This window comes from Equus przewalskii, chromosome 28 (assembly GCF_037783145.1).
Source record: "Equus przewalskii isolate Varuska chromosome 28, EquPr2, whole genome shotgun sequence".
Taxonomy (NCBI): Eukaryota; Metazoa; Chordata; class Mammalia; order Perissodactyla; family Equidae; genus Equus; species Equus przewalskii.
The window spans coordinates 37857474-37880233 of NC_091858.1; the positions used below are offsets into that span (position 1 = coordinate 37857474).

The following is a 22760-nucleotide window of genomic DNA, read 5'->3' on the forward strand; positions in this document are numbered from 1 at the left end:
TTTAAAATAACCTGTATTCAATAAGTTAAAACAAATCTTACACCCGAAGAGCCATGCTTTTTCTTTGATAAAATGGAAAGTCTGGGACAGGAAGGAAACGGAGCAGAGACAAACCCAGGAGCAGGTTCAGACCAGGTGCGCGCTCCTCTGCTGCCCATCGCGGAGCATTCGCTCACTGACGGTGACCCCTATCCTCATACGACGACACCCCGCTGTTGGTCCAGAGCTTCTCCCAGAGCAGATCAAAGACAAGCGTGATGGAAACAGAATTCCTCCTATGTCTCCGCCATCATTTCACCCGACCAGAGTTCTGCAGAAGCTTTAGGAGGAGCGAGGAGCTTCTGCTCTGCCAGGTCAGCCCCTCCTTATGGGTCTGGGGAGTCGGATCAAATGCCAAACACGTGGTGCTATTGTCTTGCCCACGTGTGAAAAGAAAGAAATGCTCAGAACTCATCATCCTAGAAGGTGCTTTTGCTCTTTGATGTGGCTTAGCCTACGGGCTGCCCAGGGGGCTGACATGTGACAGCCTGTGCCCAGGGGACAGGAGGGCTCAGAAACTAGCCGCAGTTACTGAGCACTGAGACTTAAGCCATTTGGGGAGCCTAAAGGACAAGGAACCCAATCAAGGTCACGTTGACAGGAAAAACCAATGTGCAAACTGCCTTCGCACGAAACTAGGGAACAGAGACGCTTGGCTCAAAGCCCAAATCTAAAACTTGGCAAATGTGTGCTTTCTGGGGTTGCTAAGTCAGCACTGCTTAGCCACTTACAGGATGAAGACTAATTAAAAAACCCACAGTACATGTGTCTATATATCTATGTACCTCTCTATATGTCTATGTCTATCAACTGAACTATTACTATGCGTCAGGCGTTATGATAAGAACTTTACACACATAAGCTCGCTTAAACTGACAACCCCCTCTGAGCTGGGTACTGTCATCATCCCACTTCTGCAGAGAAAGCTTAGGGGCCACTTCTTGCTCAAGGTCACAGAGCTATCTCTAACCCTGCCTGCCATGTCCAGCCGGCTCTAAGCCCCAGCTCCCCAACAGCTTCTGACATGAAAGCAATGGACTTGCCCCCAGAACATTGCACACAAATTCTGAACATAACTACGGGGGTAGACGTAAGACAGCCTATGCCCCAGGATGCCCGCACACGCCCCACATGAGGATCTGTGCACCATAGTGACATCTGCAAATGGGAAGACGGCACAGCGACTTGACCCCAAGCTCCCTTCCCGGCCTCGTCGCGCACACACCTCTGCATCCAGCTGAAGGACGGTGCCCGGTTCTCTCACCTCGTCTCTCCCCCAGGTCCACGACACATGAATCCGCTCACACGGTTCCCTTTCCCTTCTCTGCTGAACAAAACCCTTCTCCTCCTCAACACACACATCAAATGTCACTTCTCCCATGCAGGTTTTTTTCATCTTTAAGCCATAATTAATCCCTCCTTCCTTTATAGACTCCCGAAATATCACCTGTTCTTAATTCCTCCTATTCAATCCCTTCCTCTAAATACCTAGAGTGGGGTCTGTTTTCCTGATACACAGAAAAATCAATAGACGTCTATTAGGTAAATGGATATAAATAAATAACAGTCGTGAACCAGGTGGGTATTTTGATTTTCCCCAGTTAAATATTCATGGGTCACTCTTCACCTCAAGGAAATAGTTGGGAAGTGGTGGGCATGCAGCCAGATTGCAACCTAAGTCCACTGCTGGTTCAATCGTCAGCCACAGGCCTCACTGCGATTTGATCAATGCAACTGGCCAGTGGAGGGGAAACCTCAGCGGCGTCTAACCAGTCAGGAAGCAATGACCACAGCCGAGGGACAGCAGTTACGCAGCCCGAGAGGCCAGGTTTGAGGATCAAAGCAAAGTCAGAGAGAAGACGCACGTGAGGGAGAACCAGGAACCGCCAAACCCTAAGTGGGCACCCGTCAATATGCTACTAGATTCTCAGCCTCCCCATGTGGGACGTTTTGCTCCTGCTGTTTCTTCACCTGGGTGCAGCGAACAGATGCTAGCGGGCCCTGGGGATCCCCACCTCGTGGAGTTCATGCCTCTGTGGGGTCCCCTCCCCCTGAGTGTGGGCAGGGCCCGTGACCAAGAGAGGATGGCCAAGGTCGCAGATGTCGCCCTGGTGACTGGGTTACACGACGATGGAAGACTCCATCCTGAATGCTTCAGGTTCACTGGCTCTGTTTCTGGCTCCGAAGAAGCAAGCTGCAACGAATCCTACACCACAAGGGACAGATCCAACCAGCACACCGAGTGGACTTGGAGCGGGCACCAGCTCAGTCCCTGACAGGTGAGGACGCAGCCCCGGCCAGCACCTTAGTGAAGCCTGGAGATCCAGCTCAGCCGGCCCTGACTCCGGAGCCACAGAAGCTATGACATCATCACTGTGTGTGTCATTTTAAGCCGCTAAGTGTGTGTGGTAATTTGTTCTGCAGCAATAAAAACCTAATACACCTAGAAACCCAACTTCCCCCCAGAGCACGGTCTTTGCATGTGGATTAGGACACCTGTGTCTGTCCTGACTCATAGCTCTGAACACATCTTTCTTACTTCTTGATAAATTCAGTTAGGACAGGCCTCCTGTTTATATGTCCACCAGTTCACAGAGACTAAAGTGTGAAACAGCTTCATTGGCGGCAGGTGTTATAAAATTTGACTGAATTGAAATTGAGTTGAAAGACGTTTTTGAGGACAGAATGAATGGACAACTGCACAAATATCAGAGTAATCAGAAGGTTATTACTGACTCCAGAGCTGCTTTTACAAAGGGCTTTGAGGTTGCGACCTAAACTAAAATGACTATTACACGCCTATCAGACCCCACGAGGGACAACGCTCAGTGGCAACTTCACGCAAGCCTCCATCAGAAAAATGCTGCTTTGTTCTTTGATCAGCTTTATTGAGATAATTGATGTATAGAATTGGGTAAGATTAAGGTGTATGATGTAATGATCTGACATACATATATATTGTGAAAAGATTACCACAGTAAGGGTAGTTAACACCTCCCTCCCTCCCACAATTACCATTATTTATTTATTCATTTTGTGGTGAGAATATTCAAGTTCTATTCTCTTAGCAACTTTCAACTGTGTAATACAGTATCATTAGGTATAGTCATCAGAACTTGTTTATCTTATAACTGGAGGTTTGTACCCTTTGACCACATTCACACATTCTACTCTGTTTTTGGGAGTTCAGTTTTCTTAAGATTCCCATCATATGAGATCATATGGCATTTGTCTTTTTCTGTCTGACTTCCCTCACTTAGCATAATACTCTCAAGGTCTACCTATGTGGTCACAAATGCCAAGATTTCCTTCTTTCTCATGGCTGAAAAATATTCCATTGTGTACATATACACACACATATGTATATGTATATACACACCACGTTTTCTTTATCCATTCATCCATCAATGGACACTCAGGTTGTTTCCATGCCTTGGCTATTGCGAATAATGCTGCTGTGAATATGGGGGTGCAGACATCTTTTTAAGGTAGTGTTTCCTTTGGATATCTTCCCAGAAGTAGAATTGCTGATCATATGGTACTTCTATTTTTAATTATTTGAGGAATCTCCATACTGTTTTCCATAGTGTCTGCACCAATTTACAAACCCACCAACAGTGCACAAGGGTTCCCTTTTCTCCACATCCTCACCAACACTTGTTATCTCGTCTTTTTGGTAATAGCCATTCTAACAGGTGTAAGGTGATATCTTAGTGCGGTTTTGGTTTGCATTTCCCTGATGATTAGTGATGCTGAGCATCTCTTCATGTGCCCGTTGGCCATCTGTAAGTCTTCTTTGGAAAAACGTCTATTCAGGTCCTTTGCCTATTTTTTTAAATTTGATCACTTTATTTTTTTTACAGTGAGTATGTATTACTTGTACATCGGAAAAGTTTTTGTAAAGTACAGGATGTGACATTGCATCTTTTTTTACCTATTTCCTAATTGAGTTGTTTGATGCTTTGCTATTGAGTTGTAGGAGCTCCTTGCATATTTTGGACATTAGCCCCTGTCAGATCTATGATTTGCGGGTACCTTCTCCAACTCGGGAGGAGGCCTTTTCCTTGTCTTGAACTCCTTGCTGTGCAGAAGTCCTTCAGCTGGATGACGTCCTACTTGTTTATTTTTGCTTCTGTTGCTTGTTTTGCAAATTTATGCAGTTAAAATTGATTCCCTGGAGTGAACCAAGTTCATCTCCCCCCATTATTGTTAATTTTCTCTATGTTCTTTCTCCCAGTCTACACTAGAATGATCCCCTTCTGTATATGGTTTATCACTGTGCTAGACATTTCTGCATAAACACCTCCTACAGTTTCCTCCTCTGAGGGGAGTGAGAAGTGCTCACGTTTTAATCAATTGGAAGACGGAGTATTTTTATAGCTTTAAGCCCCTCATTGTCAAAGCGGTCTTCACCACGATTCACTTCTCAAATGTTATAAGCACAGACACATAAAATATAAAGAGGGTGGTTACACCACTGACTAGATAGAGTACAGATGATGCATTTTTTCCCTGAACACACAATCAGCCTCACAGGGATCTCTTTTCTTTAGTCAACCTGTGGTTTGAGTAAAGAAATATATCATATTTATTAAAACCTGTATTTTAAAGATTCAAGTTACTGCCAGCACGAGTAAGCAAATAAAATAGTAGAAAGTCTGTTTTTAAGTTAGCATAAGGATTCAATTGCATTGGGATTCATTTATTCTTCCTGGCATCTATTCCTTCAGCCAACAAGAAAAGTAACGGAGTATTGATCATGCTCAGGATTATGCAAAGGACGTGGAGAGTAAAGCCTCAGGGTTTAGGCTTCTTAGAGTCAAGGATCATGCCTTCATTGTATTCTCTCAATCACTGGGTTTTAGAACTGGAAGAAATCTTAGAAAGTGTGTGGATTTTCTTTTTTACTGTTTTATGTAAATAGATGGAGAAGCCAGAGATTAAGTGACTTGTCCAAAGTTGCCCATCTCTTTGGAGGCAGAGAAAGAACGGGAACATGGCTCTTCCCGCTGCCATGTGTCTGCCCTGCCTGAGCCCAGCTCCTGGGTCTGATCCCGTGTTGGTATTTATCTGAATAAATGGGAAACAGAAAGACCGTGTCTCCTGAATGTTGGAAGTGGAAGAGACCATTAAAAACTTACTGTTGACTAATGCCAATTAAGAATAACTGCTGGTTTGTTCTTTCAGCAATTTGATGAGCTCCCATTCCTACCAAGCTTTCTCCCAAAGGTCAGTACAGAACTGCGTTAAATTAACCAGATTCAAGAGAATTTTTCCACCACAAGTTTTACAATACACAGGACACATCTACTTTGTTCCGTGTACATTTTTGCCCCAGCAGGTTGGGGAGATGGACACCTTAAATGGATTTGGGGAAGGATCTCAGTTGGGAGCAGACTGACTCCAGCCACCGATCCGACGTGACCCAGTGAGTGAGCGCTGCTGGTTCCTGTGCCCAAGCTTTGCCTCAGCTGTGCCCTGCTGCCGGGTCCCAATGCTGTTTATCTCCCTGGCCAACACTTGGACACCCTTCACCACTAAGTTCAAGAACTATCACTTTTATTATCATTTTTTATAATCCACCTGCCTCCTGGTAAAACTGGCCATTCCCCCTGGACACTGCATCCATCACAGTGTTTCCTTCTTATGTTATACTCTTCTTGACTTATGTATTTCTCCCAACAACAGCTCTCTGCTCTATTACTTTCTTCTTGCCTACTGCTTAGCATGGAGCCCACTAAAAACAGGTTATCTAGGTATCTGTGAAATAATAACGGTAATAAAAATAGAGCTTCCAAATATTTGGTGGAGTGGCCATATTTGCACGGATATGTTCTCCCCTTCAGGATGGTAAGGGAAGGGTATGTTCCAGATCACTACTCCGTTCCAAACATTCATTAACAAAGTAACCACACTTTGAAATAACAATTGTATTTCTAGGATTTCTAGAATTTACCCTAAGGAAATAATCACGAATGAGCATACAGATAAAGCTATGAATATATTCATGAAGGTATAATTTATATTAGTAAAACGATTAGAAATAGCTCAAATTTCCATTAAAAGGGGATTAATCCAATAAATCACAGTGGACCAACACAATGGAATAATATGTAACCACTAAAAATGATATTCAGAAGCATATTTAATGCCCTGGGATAGAGTTCACAGTCCACGGCAAGTGAAAATGCAGATGATAATGGAAGAGGAGAGATATGATTCAATAAACAAACGTATCTATTCCTTACTTATGACATTCCTGAAAAATCTGCTATGAAGTGAAAAGCCATAAAATGAAAACTTAATTTTATTCATTTTAATGAGAAAATGATAACGTCTCCTTCCAGTCCAAGACACACAAATCATTTTCACCCACCGAAAAATATATTTAAACAAGGCAAACAAGTTTATCTTTGTCATCAACAATACATTTAAAGTAAACCAACAAATTTGGGCCATAAAACATAAGCAACGATGGTTTGTTATAGTCAACAAAGCAGACTTGCTGAGCGGGGAGACGGGGGTGAGGGGTGCTCCTTCAGAAGCTGAGGGAGAGGCACAGAACTGGCTGTCGGACACACGACATTTGGGACGTCCGGTTATCAGCTCTCAAACTGCACTTGAAATCACAGCAAGAAAAACACAGTCAGGGCAAAATAAAGGATAAGCACGTGTCGCTGACACGCACAGGCCCAGGAGACGCGTTCTCGGGACCCTCCCTCTGGGGACAGCCCCCAAGCGCGGCGCTGACGGCTTCTGGAGCACGGCCGTGATTCAGATTTGCTCCCGACGAGACTGTCTGACCAGAGTCATTTCCAGGTGAAGGGATGTGTCAGCCCAAACTCTAATTTTGAAGTATCACTTCTCATAGTGGTTTTGGGGTGAAAGAGTAGTTTTAATGATTTTTTAAAAGTTGTTAAAAAGAGATATAACATTTCAACATCTGCTCTGTTGAGGGGTTGTGAATCAGAGTTTTAAAGCCAGAAGCTGGCAAACACACACACACAGAGCAGAAGGCTGCATGCCCTCGGACGTCCCGGGGCAGCTGGACGATGGACAGCTTCTGTTTTCACTTTCCTTAGAGATATTTCATGATTGTGCTCTTTGTAATAAGGTCAAAATAAAGTGATTAGGAGAATAAAAAAGCAGTGCTCTATATGGCAAATCTAAATTAATGAATGTTTCTAGAAAGAGTAATACAGATTTTTTACAAAAAGCATGTTTTATTTTAATCCTTATAGAGTTCTTCCCAAATCCTGATTTTATATGAAATTTCAGGTATTTTTCTCTTTTTGGATTGGGGCAAAGTTCCAGAAGCCCTCTTTGATAATTACTCACTTCGGCCCTTTTCCTATAAACTTACCAGAAGTGGAGATTTCATATTTCCTTCTTGTCTTCGTGCCGACATCAAGATCTGAGAAGGGAAAGCAATTCTGCTTGCGTGAAATGATGCTCTGAGGAGGCTCAGCTGTGTAAGGGATTTAACGCTGATGTCGGAGAGATGAAACCATCACCCTTCAGCCTCACTCCGCTGTCCAAGGCACCTTGGTCAGTGTGATTGATGGGACCTTCCCTCGGCATGCAGGGCACAAATCCAGCCCAGTGCTTCACTCTTCTTACTGCAAGTTCTCCGCACGAGCTGGAAAGTGGGTTTGCCGTCTGCTCCCTGAAGAAGTGCTGTGCAATCTGGTCCGCCCTTTGCCTTTCTGAGCCTCCATTTACTGAACCGCAAACCAAGGGATGTGGATGGTGTCATTTTAAGGTCTTACCAATCCCCCATCTTTAATATCATGACCAAATTATATCTACGTAACAGCAAAGCTGCTTCTGTGTAATGCGGGGAGACATTCGAATCCAGCCTTCTAGTCAGATGGCCCTAAATTCAGATCCAGGCTCTCACAGATCATACAAGACTGGGCGGGCAAATTTACTGCTCTATTTATTACAGTTTAAGTAACAGAGAGAAGAAATCAGACAGATGTAAAATACTGAACACAGTGCAGCGTCTGGTGAACACGCAGTTACGGCAGCTACAGTTATTACGGCTCTATCAGGAAGGGTCCACGAAGAATCTTTAATACAAGCTTCCTAACGAAGGAATTAAGGAAACGCAGGCATTGTGAAGTTAGTAAATTAGGAGCGGAGGAGGCCCAACCTGAATCCTCGGCACATAATTTTTACTTTTAATTGAGCTTGACCGCTACTAAAACGAGAAGAGAGAAAGAAAACCAACTACCTCCGGAAATGAATCCAAAGACACTCATTTTATGTTTTACGTTCTTATATATGTTAACCTAGTATTACATTCACGTGTATGTGTGCGTGTGCGTATCCATTCCAGCACGCATACACTGGAGACAGAAGAGTTGTCAACACTATTTTAAATAATCTTGTCTCTAAATACATTAAAATATAGTTTAAAAAGGCATTCTCCATAAATGTAAAAATATCTGACAAACGCAAATTGTGATAAACAGTGCTATTAAGCTGAGACAACATAGCATTTTCAACGATTTTATCACAAAGCTATTACTTAAATTGACAAGACCTTCATATATGAAAAATGGTTATTGCATGACTCAGGTTTTGAACTAATTTCAAAATCAGAAGAAGTGTTAATAAGTATACAGCCAGTTGCCCAGCATCGGAGCAGATTCTTGGCTATCTACAAAGGTATTAAATAGAGGAAAATTCATTTAAAGTTCCCCGTTTGGAATTATCCATCAATGTCATTCTAGCCTCACTCTTTGAACAGAATCCCATTTACCTCACTGGGAATTCTACAACGAGTTTATCTTAATTTAACATGCACTATATATCCTAGTTCATTAAAAACAGCTTCTGAGTTGAAGCATTCACAGTGGCTGGAGAATTTGGATTAAATTCAAATTCAAACCAATGTTTTTATGCAGCAAACTCCAAGGATCTGTGGAGAGCTGGGACGCCTCTGGAAAAGAGGGAGCTGTCTTTGCACATCACTGAGCTTCAGTGCAGCGTCTAAACTGACAATTTCTCCCATCCCTGCCCCTGTGCACACTTACAGCCACACCCCCGCCCCTGTGCACACTTACACCCACGCCCCTGCCCCTGTGCACACTTACACCCACGCCCCCGCCCCTGTGCACACTTACACCCACACCCCTGCTCCTGTGCACACTTACACCCACGCCCCCGCCCCTGTGCACACTTACACCCACACCCCTGCTCCTGTGCACACTTACACCCATGGACTACAGCAGTTTGGTCTTCTTGTCATCCCTCCTGAGTGTAAACTCAGTCAAGTGATACCAATGATTAAAAGCTATAAGATAAGCAGGAGCAGCATGCATTAGCATCCTGGATCTTGCGCTTCATTGCAAGCTGCAGGACCGTGGGTAAGACAGGAGCCTTATGCTCCTCAAGCACACACTTGGCAGGTCAGTGACAAGCGCAGTCTCCCATTGGCACAACTGGTGGAACTTCCCACTGCTCCCTGTGCTTCCCAGAACCCAGGTGATAAGGGTTTGTGGTCGGGGGACGGCCTGCTTCTAAACTGACCCAACCATAGCAATCCGGACCCACAAGAAGTACTGTCCAGAGGGAGCACTCAGTAGCAATTTGGAGTTATTTACTCATTGTTGTCATAAGGGTTGGCCCAAACGAAGCAGGAATTCAGGAGTAGAGCCAAGATCAATCCCCAGTGGTCTAGTGGATTTTGTCAGAGACAGCCAAGGCAGCGATGCACCCAGGGAGCACTGAAACATTAGTAAACAGTGCTCCCTTCCAGGTTCCCCATGACCCACCACAAGGGTGTTGTTCTTCTTTTCACCATTTTGTGGTCACAAATCTGTAAGAATCTGATGAAAACTATGTGTCCTTTGTCCCCAAAAGCACATGTAGACCCTTCCAAAAGTTTGCATACATTTTAAGGTATTCTCAGGCCTGTAGCACTATACATGACAGGAAAAGCTGCCCACGATCCACGTCTGTAGACCCCCAAACCCCACCACCGTGGTGCCTAAGCCTTCGTCTGCTTTTAGGGCCCAGCTCATCACTGATTTCAGATGCCTCTCCCATATCCAGTGCTCATCACTGAGTTGTTCCTCCCCCAGCTGAACTTCTTTGCATCTTCTTCGGCACTATCATAACACAAAGTTAAAAATGTTATGGAATTTACAAGATGAAGATCCCTTTCTCCCCACTAGATGTTATTTGTCTGAAAGTCCTTGTTGCCTAGCTCAGTGCCCTTACACACTGCAGACTCTCTCTATTGGCCCATGTGAACTGAGTGTTTCAATGGCCCGAACCAAAACCTAAAAATAAATGCTAATTGCAGAGATAGCAATTCAAATTCAGTTCATCTTATGTTTTACTTAAAATGAGGATACTCCACTTACCTCTGAAATGTGATTACATTAACCTTCTTATTTTGCTTTGCGATATCTAAGTAACTATTTTAGAACTTGAGAAAATGGAGCATATTGAAATTCTAATTTTATTATTTAAAAACAATAATAAGCATACCGGTTAGGAGAGTCACATCAGGTCAACTTTCTATACAGAATCCAACCAAACTGCTCAGTGGTGATGTGGGATCGATATCAGAGCCGTGGTTCCTGCCTCCATATTGATTCAGCTTAATTCTCTAAGGATCCGCTCGTAAGTTAGATTCCAAAGAATGCCCAACTGGTCATTCCCAGAAAGACCCAAATGAAAATCCCATTTGACTCAGGAGTCACTGAGTGTTTTTTAAACGAAGAAGTACTCTGTATCTCTGTCCTCAGGACCTCTCCCACCTCCCACCTTACGCCTCTCCCCACCTGAACGCTCCCGAGGGCAGGGTCTGGCGGGACTGACAAAGGCCATCTGTATCTGAAGATTCGCTGCTCTTCCCTCTGGCCTTTCACAGTCAAGACGACAAATCTGGAAAACTTCTACCATGCACAATTCCCTATTGAGTCTGTGTGTGGGCCAACAACGAGGGAACCCGACAGCCAGTCAGCAAACATCTACTGCCTTCCTACTATGCGCCAGGTGCTGACATACGTGCTGGGGGCGCAGTGATGCATCCATCAGATGTGGTCTCTTCTATTCCCTGTCCAGGAAGAGGAATGTTCTGGCAGACAGAGTGGAAAGTTTCTACAGCTACTTATCACAAGTCCTAAAATGTGAAAGAAAACAGAGTCCCTCTCTCCACCCCCCACTCTCTCTTACCCGACGTGCCTCGTCACCTACGAGCCAAGCAGCCCCCTCTAGAAATCATGCATATGCCAAAGCTTACTCCACTTGGGAAACACTTTTCATAAAACAACAGATTAAAAGTCATCATCAGCACAATGCAACGATTGGTTTATTTGTAGCCATTTATTACAACTATTGCGTGAATTCTTAGATTTCCCTGAGATGCACGACTATCCCATTCATTGCTGTATTTCCCAACACCTGGAACAATGCCTGAAAAATAGACATGGAGTAAAAACCCAGAAATGGAATAATCACAACCGAACAAAAAAGTAAATAATAAAATAAGCACGGAAGTCACTGAGTCCCTGTGGCACCAGGCACGACGCTAACCACCCTCGTTTGCAAAACTGCCTCAAAACGTAGGGACTATTTTAACCATTTTGTAAGTGAAGACTTCAGATTCAGTGAAATTACACAACCTGTGCAAGGCCTTCAGGTTCTAAGGGAAGAAAGCTGGACTTGGACCAAGAGCTGCATAGTTCTAATCTTGAATTCCTAATTTCTTTTCTTCTTTTCTTTTCACACATTTTATTCTTTGTGCACTTATCATTAGTTTAATTAATAACTTATTATTTAGTCTGGTAATGGTTGAGCTGCCCTAATTAATGACCAAGGATATCACGAAGGTGTGGATATCAGTTCCCTTCTGCCTTCCTTGCCCCATGTCTGACAATAAGACACAGAGTTTCACTAAACAGCAGGTCAATAGTGCAGAAGGTCACGGAAACCAAATTTATACCTATGAAGAATATCTGGAAAATGAAATCCAGATGCTTAAAGCAAATACTTCATTCTGTAGACACGCAGATGTGTAGACACACAGTTTTAAGGCATAGACATCTTAGCAAGAGAATCTCAGGTTCAGAGAGGTTAGGTTCTCATGGAAGCCCACACTTCTAATTACGGCCCAAGAAGCTGGGATAGTGGCTCCTGCTTCCTGGCCCGACTCTCTTGCCACTAGACTCAGAGCTTGTGTTTCTCCCTAGGAAACCCGATAATCCTGGATATAAGGTGGGAGTCAAAACAGAAGACAGGCACTTCAAAGATTACTTCTTAAAGCAAAGCCAATGATTGTGTTCCTATGAGTCAATAAAGTTGTGAGGATCAATAATCACATCTGTTGATGGGCTCTCCCTCGTCCACATCACATTTTCTACTTTTCTTTCCGTTTCCAGTCTCAGAGTAACAGGTTCCAACCAGCTTCCAGACTTTGCTGCTCCCCTCATTCAAGGCCCTTGAGGATATATAGTCAACACGATATATTGCCTGCCTGATCCTGTGCCAACACAGACCCTGACCTGTGGGTGGTTTCCCGTCTTAGTAAGACAGGGCCCACATAGTCTTCAAAAACCAGAACAACACATGGTCCACAGGGAAAACCAGAACAACACATGGTCCACTGTGAGCTGAGCTCAGAAGGGAAAACAGTATGTCTACAGAGACCAGGTAAAGGACACTTCTAATGGGGAAACTGTAAGAAAAATAAAGAGAAATGGAAAAAGTCCATCACTGATAGTATGTTTGCAGGTAAGGCCTTTCCCAAAAACCTCCCGCAGCCCAGGAAAACATGGACTTCAAGATTCACAATTCCTTCCACACACATCATCTCACTTGAGCCTCTCAACAATCACATGAAGAGGGAACAACCGTGGTTCGATTTCGTGAGGCAAGTGAGTCCTACATCTAGTTTGCTTTTGTTTGTTTTCAAGACCACTGGTCTGCCCATTACTCCACAGCGATTCGACTCTTTTAAAAATGTGATGTCCACATCTGCAAATCCTTGCAAGTGTTTTTGCTCACTTCTAGGTTCACAGCTTGAGTTCTGGGTCATTTGATCACAAGTCTGATTGAGGGGAGGCCACAAAGTAATTCTATGTTGGAACATTTTCCTTCCAAGGTCATCCTAGAAAGATAGATGCTGTAAAAATCTCAATCATTTGTTATTCATAACGTTGCTAATGAGATGTAACAATCAGAGAGAAAAGCAAAATTATGAATACATATCATTAATAATCACAAGGGATTTCAGCAAGGAACGTTTTCTCATTTCTGTCAGTCACTTAAAAAGATGAATAATATCTAAAACCTCGCCCACATTTATAAGCAAAAACACTGGCGCAAGTGTTAGAGAAAGGTCGATGGTTTGACCTTGGGTTCACGCCACCTCCTCTGTGAGCAACTAATGACAGATGCTCCACCCATGATGGGGGGTCTTTCCAGTGTGTTCTCAAGCACCAGGGAACTCCGACCGGGCTGTGAGCTCCTTCCAGGCTGGAACACCCTCCAGCCCTCCTTCCCAGCACACAGCACAGCGTCTTGGGACTCCCTGAAAGCTGGTGAGACGCAGGCAGGAAAAGGAGGGAATCACAGAGAAGGGCAGGAATGAAGCTGTAACAAATGTCTTCAGGACAGGAGAAGGGCAGAGGGGAAGGGGAGAGTAAGCCTGCGGTTGCTCAGAAGCCCCCGATATTTAGCCTGATCACATTCAAGTCAATGAGCTCTTCTGTTTAACCAGGGCTTCCGTTCTGTTTCTACCTCCAAGCTCTGCCTCAGACCGATGGGCAGGGCCGCGTGCTGCTCTGCAGAACTCACTGGAGGAGGAAGGGTTTACACAGGCTGCTGGCACTGGGGACAGAACTGGGCCACGAAGGTAACTCAGCCAGAAGGTCCCAGGCAGAGAGGTGCTTCTTTGTCTTTGAAAATGTCTTGGCACCTGCCATGTCAGAATGAGACTCCCAAAAGAATTCTCACCACATTTGCCAGTGTGTAGCATAAAGTACAGGATAGACAGTTACAGGAAAGGGAGTAGTAAGTTGAGATAATGTAACTACTGCGTTCACATTTCATTCTCAGGAAACAGAAACACTCAACTTCTTTGTATTCCTGGAGCTTAAGAAGATCATAAGAATTCTCTGATGGATACTTAACTCTCAGCAGATCAACCGAAAGACACTAAATTTGGGGTATTTTATGTATATATCATGAGATGGCATGGAAGATATTCAAATTTTAAAAGAAAGTTCTTGCTTTCAAAGTGGCAACATTCTAACATGGAAGAGAAATGTCAGACCCTGACCTAATGTTAAATTTCTCTCTTTAGCCATTTTTCAATATTTTAAAAAACTTTACTGTGGATTACTAAGAATAACTCTAATTTGACTCTTCCTCAGCATTCAATCGCATATATTCTATATGTATTTTCATCTTCCACATACATTTCAAAATAGAACAAATAGGCATAAGTTTAGCAACAAGAAAACAGTCATTTATCTAAACATGCTAAACCTGAAACCTGATATTTAAATTACTCAGTGACCAGAAAAATAAAATATTTATTTATTCCTTGAGCAAATTAATGAAGCGAAATTGTTTCAGCGCCAGCTGAATGCCTGAATCTCAGATATTGGATAATCTTTAAAAAAATAGAAATTTGCAAATTAGGGTTCACTTGTGCATTTTAAATCATTCTGCATAAATGCATAATTGTGACAGAGTCTCAGACACCAGATGGTATATGAAATTCATGCCTATCTTCACTCTTTTTTATCATATTTAATAGCTATCTGGCTTCACCTCAGAGTCTAAGTGTAGTTTACAAAACTGCCTTTGTTGGTAATAAGACCAGACAGCCTAATGGTCAGCTTTATGCCTTTGATTAAAAAAAACATGACTATGAAGTGTAAAGGGCACTGCGGGGTCCAAGGATGAAATGACACGGTTCCTCTGCTGAAAGTGCCGACAAAACCAGCGCTCAGCTCCACGTCTGACACGCAGCCTGCTCTGACTGACATCTGGGGAGGAAGGAAAATGGGAGGAATGCCAAAACGAAGGACAGCAAGGAAGCCACCAAGAGGGACGAGTGCAAGCTCCTGGTGGAGACGGTGCAGAACGTGTCATCAGGAGAGGGCGTCTGAGCGAGCTTTGACGGCTTTTCCCAGACTCTGCCACCCTCAACACAAAAATATTACAAGTCTGCAGTCTCCTCTCCCCTAACCTCTGCTGAGACAATGAATGCAAACCACTCCTGGTGCATCCCTGGATGCCTTTCTCTTTGCTCATCACACACACACACCACACACACACATGCAGTGCGCACTCCTCCTTCCTCTGTCCATCATAGTAAATCCTTTGAAGTCCACGGTGCACTCACGGAACCATAAGTTAGCATCCGGTGACCAGAATACAGATGGTGGATGTGCTATGTGTGGCTAAATGGGGTTGGAAAGGCAAGCTGGGGCAAGTGTACGGAAGACTTTGAGGATGGGATTCATCCCACAGGCAAGGAAGAACCTTGAGACCATTTGAGGAAGACAATGACCTGACCTGACGAGCTTCAGGAAGGGGTATTCACAGCTGCAGTAGAGACGGGCGGGACTGGAAGCTGGGTTCTCCGAGCTTCTGGGGGCCCCAGGAAGGGGAAAGCAGAGACACTGCTTCCTGCTTCCCACCCTGCCCCCCACAGAGAATGCAGTTCAGGTGAACCTGTGTTCATCCTGAAACCAGGTGGGTCCTGGATTTCTGCAAATACTTCCAATGAAAGCACAGGAGATTTGGGTCAGCATTTGCTGAAATGCCATTTAAGCCACAAATACAAAAGGACTGAGGTCAAGCAAAATATTAAACTTTTTGAACATGGCAAGGACTCGCTTCCATAGATGGTAGGCAGTGAGCCCGTCAGATACAGGAGGTGAGGGGTGGGGAGGAACCTTCTTTGTGAGCTCGTCTGCTCTCCACTGTGTGAGCAGCTCCCTCCAGGAAGATTCTGGGCACTGAAATAAGGGAGTCTCCCACGAGAGTTTTGGACTTGTCAGTTTCTCTTTGTAATCTTCTTTTTTCATTTGAATATTTTGAGTCTATTCTAAAGTAGATGATGCTTGTTGGAGCAACGTCCTTTTATCATTAAATAATGACCTTATCTATAAGAACACTTAAGTCATTTCTATCATGTATTATGTGTTACCTGAACCTTTTTCCTCCTCTGTCTCTCTCTCTCTTTCCCTTCTCTTCCACTTTATATTGACCTTGTGGCATTTTCTTTACTCCCTTTATTTCCCCCAATAACGTTTAGATCTTATTCTAAAGCCACATAGCACCAATTTTGAGGAGAAGCTTTCTGGAAGTCACTTCACTGTAAGTCACATGTACATTCTCTTTGGTTATATTTAAGATTATTTATTTGTTTCATATTCTGAAGTTCCACTTTATAAGATGTGGGTGTGTTTTTATGTATTTGGTTTCAGCACTAGGAGTCTTTAGATGAAAGAGACACAACAAATTTCTTCAGTTCTTGGAAAATCCCCAGCCTTTATTTCTTTGAGTAAAGCCTCTCCTCTATTCTCTTCATTCTCTTTAATTTCTCATTTAATTCTGGACATGTGTTTGTGTTTCTAAAGCCATGTCCCCTGCATCTGAACTCTTGTTTCATATTACCCTTTATGGTTTCATTCAACACTCTAGGTGATTTCCTTGTATCTATTTTCTAGTTTGCACATTCTCTTTCCAGCTCTCTCTAATCCACTTGATACCATATGGACACGGTAGTGAACTTAAATGACATTTCTTGTTGCTAGCTATTCTGTGTGTTTTTTAATCTGTCTTTTTTCATACTAGATAGCTCTCTTATTATGGTGCCTTTTCCTTTTGAAAGTCTATTTAATAATTTTAAAACCACCCAATGTCTGTACAGGTCTGCTATTTCTTCACTTTGGTTGTTCACCCTGCCATCGCATCTTCTCACCTCTCTTAAGTGTCTTTATATGGGTTACAATCCTTTACAGCATGTTTCTATAAAGTAGGGGTTAGCTATTTTTAGTGGAGGGGGAGCCCCATGAGTCCTGTGTTGTCAAAGTTTCTGTAGATAATTTGTGATTTTGATTCTGCCACAGCCCTCAGGTTCTGACAGAATCATAACAGATTCTGTAATAATTTTCACATTAATTCAACCATGTGGTCCTTATGCAACACACAGGTGTGGAAATTCAGATCTCACCTCCGTGCCTGGAGTGTGCATTTCTTGTTGGTGACTTCGTATTCCACCCATGACCCTGGAAATGTGGTAAGCTTGCTTTGTACTTTCTTGGGCCAGTGCTGTCTAGTCCTTTTCTCACAAATGGAGAAACTGGTTGCGATTCAGGTTTCATTCCGGGGTTCAGTTCCAGCCACATCTCTCACCTGCCCGTGTTAGAGCACCACCACATCCTCATGTCCCTGCTGGGCCGTATTTCTCATGGGCTACTGCAACCTTGATTCATGCCTATCCTCTGGTTAAAATCCTGAATTCTTGGGACCTAGGGGATGCCCTTTCTTTCTTTCATTCAAACTCCACTATACATTGAAAGGAAAACTTGATCTATATTATACAGCGAGTTGTGTGCTTATCGAGGGGATGGGGCAGGGTCTCTGCATCGTCTCAGTCCTCTATGCCTCTGACATCCTCCATCACAGACTTCCATGAGGAACGTACCCTCTCTCTTACCCTAGACTATGTTTTCTGATTTCCACTAAAACACTAACCATTTCAATGGTCCTAGAAGACAGATTGGCTGGAGCGGAATTCTGTTTTCTCTCAAAAATTAGCTGAATTCTTTAGTTCCTAAGCAACACTAATTTTTTCTAGAGAGCCTGGCACATGTTGAGAACTTAATAAATGCTGGTTATCTTCCACTAACCATCCAAGAATAGCAATCAGAAAAGCCCATTTTTATCCAAAGCATACAATTAAAGAGGTAAGATCTCCAAATGAGAGGGGCAGCAGTTATATTCGAAAAGGTGACGCCCTCCACTTCCACGGACGGGGGCAGCGATGAGAGCCGGGAGGTGGGAGAGAAATGCTTCTTTATAAATCCTTTGATGCCCAGTTTTCAAAAGGCAACCTTATTATTTCCCCCCAGTTGTTGAGAGGTCTTACAATCTCAGGATGACACATATTCAATTAAGGTACAAAAATAGTGTGGAAATTTTCTATCGTTTAGAGTCATTTGTAGGGAAAATCTCGAATATTTGTATTAAAAAATCAAGAACATAATGCTACTAAATACAGGGAAAAAATTCTCCACTTTTCCTTACTCCTGAGCTATGAAGGAGTAGAGATAGTCTTGGTTCCTTCTATTTGTAGTAAAATACAAGAGTCTGTCTGTCCAAAATTCCAACAGCAGTATGAACTTTGTGTTTTTAAATGATCAAAGTGGAAAAAAAATACCAGATTTAGAAATTTTGCTTTTGGACTGAAATTTCTACAAACAACATTTTCCAAATAATCTACTGTATATTTATGTCACCACAAATGGTCCCCTGCTTTTGAAGTTATAATCTTGAGGCCTCTATTGCTGAAAAAATCTTTCACGCTAAAATCCATCCTAACATTTTTGAAGCATATTCCTTTATGCCAAAGTTATATCATAATATCTTATTTTATTTCTTAATTTAAATTGGGTTAAATAACATAGATGTAAAGCATTGCTACTACACTGAGGCGGATTTCAAGTATGTTCTCCTAAACTCTGCCAGGCATCACTATTCATCTTCCCATATCAGAAAATCTATTTGCTAGGAGGGCAAATTGAACCATAAAAATGTAAATGAACAGAGAAATCCATGAACTGACATCTGTGGTCCCACCCAACATCCATAATTTTCCCTATGGTCTTGTTAAAAAGCAAGTAGTATCCTGTATCTGTCAACACAGTTTGGAAAGGATCATATACTCTTCAATTATTTTCCCATATTAAATTGATGGGTTATATCATACCAAACCTTCAGGGATGTTTGCAATGTCAAGATAAACCAACAAAGTAGTCTTCTTGCTATATAGTATCCAGTTACTTCCAATGTCTAAACAGGAACCACTAGGGAAAATGATACAAATTGAGACAGTCTCACTATTTTAAAATAGCAAACTATTTTAATAAATGGCATTGTTCTCAGTAAATTTAGTTTTTTTTAGGATAGGTCTCTAGCACAGCAAACACGATGGTCACTGTAACCCTGCCAATGGCATGATGGATCTGATTAACTAAATACTCCTCCACCTCCATGCAGCCCTCTCTTTCAAGCACTCAGAGTTGAATTGTCTGTATTGGCAAGAAGAAAGATACTGACAAATAACAATAAATTCCATTAAACGTTCTCATCTCATAAAAGCTTAGTCACCCAAATTTCAGAAACCTTGCAACGCAGAAAGTGTAAGCAATTTGCATACTGAAATTATGATCTACATTTTATATACAATTAAAATTTAAGTTCTCTGAAAAACAGGCCACATCATCCTAGGGATCCACAGCCTTTGAATTCTGAGGTCTTTAGCATGCTGTAAACTTGGTGCCTCGTCTCTTCAGTGTGACGGATATTATCATAGGAGATAATGGTAATTATTCAATCTGATCCAAAGACCCAGCCATCTCCCAGAGAACTAATCATTAGAATGCAAATAGGTGTTTCCCACTTCACTGGTTTAGCGGTGAAAGACTGTTAACAGCTTTCTGACAAGAAAGAGAGGAGCTCCATGACTGGATGCCGTAACCTTCTGGATGCCAGGAGCACAAGGCACCCGGACCTGAGCTGCACATTCTGTCGCCAGCCTCTGGCTCTGATCCCTTCTGTGCAACGGCGTTTACCAGTTAACTGATAGAAGCTGCCGAAGAAATTACTGAACAAAAAGGCTGATTTCAGATTCTGCTCGCTGCACCCAGCCAGCTCTCACTTAGACTAATTACTTAAATGATTTAAAAATGTATGAATATTCATGTGATCGTGCTTTGCAAAAAATAAAGCACAGCTGAGACCATGCCATCAAGTCTTCCCTGCCTTCCCTGATTTGGAGCGAGTCCACGTGCAGATCTGAAACCTGAAATGGCTGCAGAGTGTCACATCACAGTGGAGCGGAGGAGAGAACAGCGGTCAGAGCCACCATTGCCCCATCACCACAGCCCATGACGGTCAAGTGGCTGCAGCCTGAGCTTCTCCCTAACCCTTCCTTGTCCCTGTGGTGTGGGTTGACTGTATCTGTGATGTGGAAGTTGGACAAGGCAGGTGACTGGAGGGACAGCACACCTGAGATCGTCCAGGTTGGGCAGACGCTGGTCTGCCGTCTGAGGGTGGTGGGGTCAAGAGGCTCCAACACGGGGCCAGGACCCTTGGGGGCAGGAGGACCTGACCCCTTCTCACCATGTTGAAGGCTGCTGAGGCCATGGAGGTCAGCCTGGGAGACCTCGGGTCCACCTGGAGTCCAGCCCACCACTGTGGATGTCACAGAAACAGACACAGCCACCCATGAGCAGGTGCTCCTGAGGCGACCCCCCGGCCTTGACTCAACCAGGCCTCGCCTCACAGCATGTGTGGGACTGACTTGGTGGATCAAAACCTGCTTTTATGGCAGCACGAGGCAGCAAACAGCTGAAAACCATAATCCACACGATCTATACGGCCTTCGCAGAAAACAGACATTTGTCAACAGAAACGAGTGGACGAGAAAAAGGTGATGCAATTCGGACAAGCCCCAAGTTACGAGATGTTGACATTTCACAATTCTCTAGGATACGCAGCACACTGAAAACTTTCCATAAAAAGTGTGTGTGTGGGGAGGACAAAGAGAATTAAACAGGAAGGCAAGCATGACATGCATGGTCCTGGCGTGGGAACGACAATGAAAAGTTGTAATGAGAAGAAATAATAAAACTACCAAATGCCTGAGGACACAAGACACGCTGGAGAACCTCATCAGCCACCTCGCCACCCTGGGCACAGCGAGGAGAGGCCCGTGGGCATCCGCACGAGGCAGCCCCACACGAAACCTCTCTCAATGGTCTCCTGGAACAGTCATCCCAACAAGGACCATGAAACGCAACAATGCTTCTGGCCCTGGAAATACCAGGGGTCCAGAGTCTCATGGCTTACATCCCGGTGAAGCTCAAGACTTTAAACACAAGTGACTGCCTTCCTCATGGTCACATCTATGCCTTGTGTTTCCTTACACACATGGGAACAGTTCCGAACTTGGTCATCATAACTCAGAGAACCGCAAAACTGAGCAAACAGTGTTGGATGGAATTTCCAGGCTAACCCTAGAGTCACTTCTTGTTTTCAACTCCTGGGTAAAACTCCTTCCAGGGATGGTGGTTAAGAGTGCATGGCGCAGTGCGTATATTAGAGTCTTTCTTATTCTGGCACTTTGGGGTCCTTGGCCATAGTCCCTCACTGTGCTGAGACGAGAATTGGGTGGGCTGTTCTGACCCCACATCATATTCTGGGGTCAGCCTGTCTCACAGCTCCCTGAGGCTGACTGGTCTTCTAACCAGTTGGCTTCTTTCTGCTAAAAGCAGACTCCAACATCGAAACTCTGGTTATTTCAGAGGCCCCGCTAACAGTGATGGTCTGTTCATCAGGTTCCTCTGTTCCTTCTCATTACCACACTGAAAAATACGACACACATTTTGGCTTTCCCTATTTTAGAACACAGTTAACAAACAATCTACGCAGGGGCTCCACTTTTAAAGTATTTTAGACTTAAAAAGTTCAGCTGAGATTCCGATGATAACAGGCTGTTAACAAAGTTTCCTACCCACCCCTCTCAGCTTTAGCATCAATAATAAGGAAGAGTTCTGTGAGGTTTTATTTCATGTGAGGTTCGTCAGCATTTTTAGCTAATATATTTAAAGCCAATAAATACGTATTTCTAATATTGGCATTTATTATCTGGAGAAAACTGACTAAAATTTCTAAATCCCAAACAAACAAAAAAAGAGAAAGTGTTGCCATTGGTTGTGATGTCCATTTCCCTTTAGACATTAACTCCCTGGCCTGACGCTCATCCTGTGCATGGGTCTGTTTACTTTGTTCACTTTTCCATCAAACACCACAAAGAACAAGATTTCGACTTTTACGCACTCTCCGATATGCTGCTCAGCTCTCCGTCACCATCGAACACAACACATGCGCCATCACCGTATCCCCACCCGGCCCACCTGGGGCAGGTGCGAGCAAGGCAGAGCACACTCACCTTCTGGCTCCCCGCAGAGGGTGCACTGCGACTCTGCAAACAGAGAAGAGACAGAGAGGCCGTTACTCCCAGGACATCCAGTTATACATTAGAGACTCATCGACAACAGTAGCACAACTGTGGCTTGAAAGATGATACAATTCTGCTGAACCGGAGTTACAGCATCTCAATAAACAACACTGGTTCTGACCTTGACCCAAGCTACTTTATTTTTAAAAAGCCACCACTGGCAAATATTTCATATATTACATCTTGTTAAGACAATTTCTCTTTGTCTCATGCACACGCACACGTTCAACATATTTTCATAACTGTATATGTCTCAACACGGACAAGTTACTTCGCTGAAATAAGACTACTTTAGCACTTAATTTTAATATCTAAACCTTTACTTTAATTACTGTTATATCTTCTTTCAGACACAAATAATCATGAGCAAAAGTGTAATATTATATTTGAGTAAAAACACTAAAACCTGAAAATATTGGCTGAGTTCTCAGTAACA

The 22760-nt window shown here is 43.4% G+C and overlaps 1 protein-coding gene across 14 annotated transcripts in view; it reads right to left on the reverse strand.

The window, feature by feature from the left end:
• DLGAP2 (DLG associated protein 2) overlaps positions 1-22760 on the reverse strand; it is an 817721-nt gene that overhangs the window by 330058 nt on the left and 464903 nt on the right. For all 14 annotated transcript variants that reach the window (XM_070599096.1, XM_070599101.1, XM_070599105.1 and 11 more), the window contains one exon: positions 22256-22288. In XM_070599096.1, the coding sequence (XP_070455197.1) occupies positions 22256-22288 (33 nt within the window). The remainder of the gene's footprint in view (positions 1-22255; positions 22289-22760) is intronic.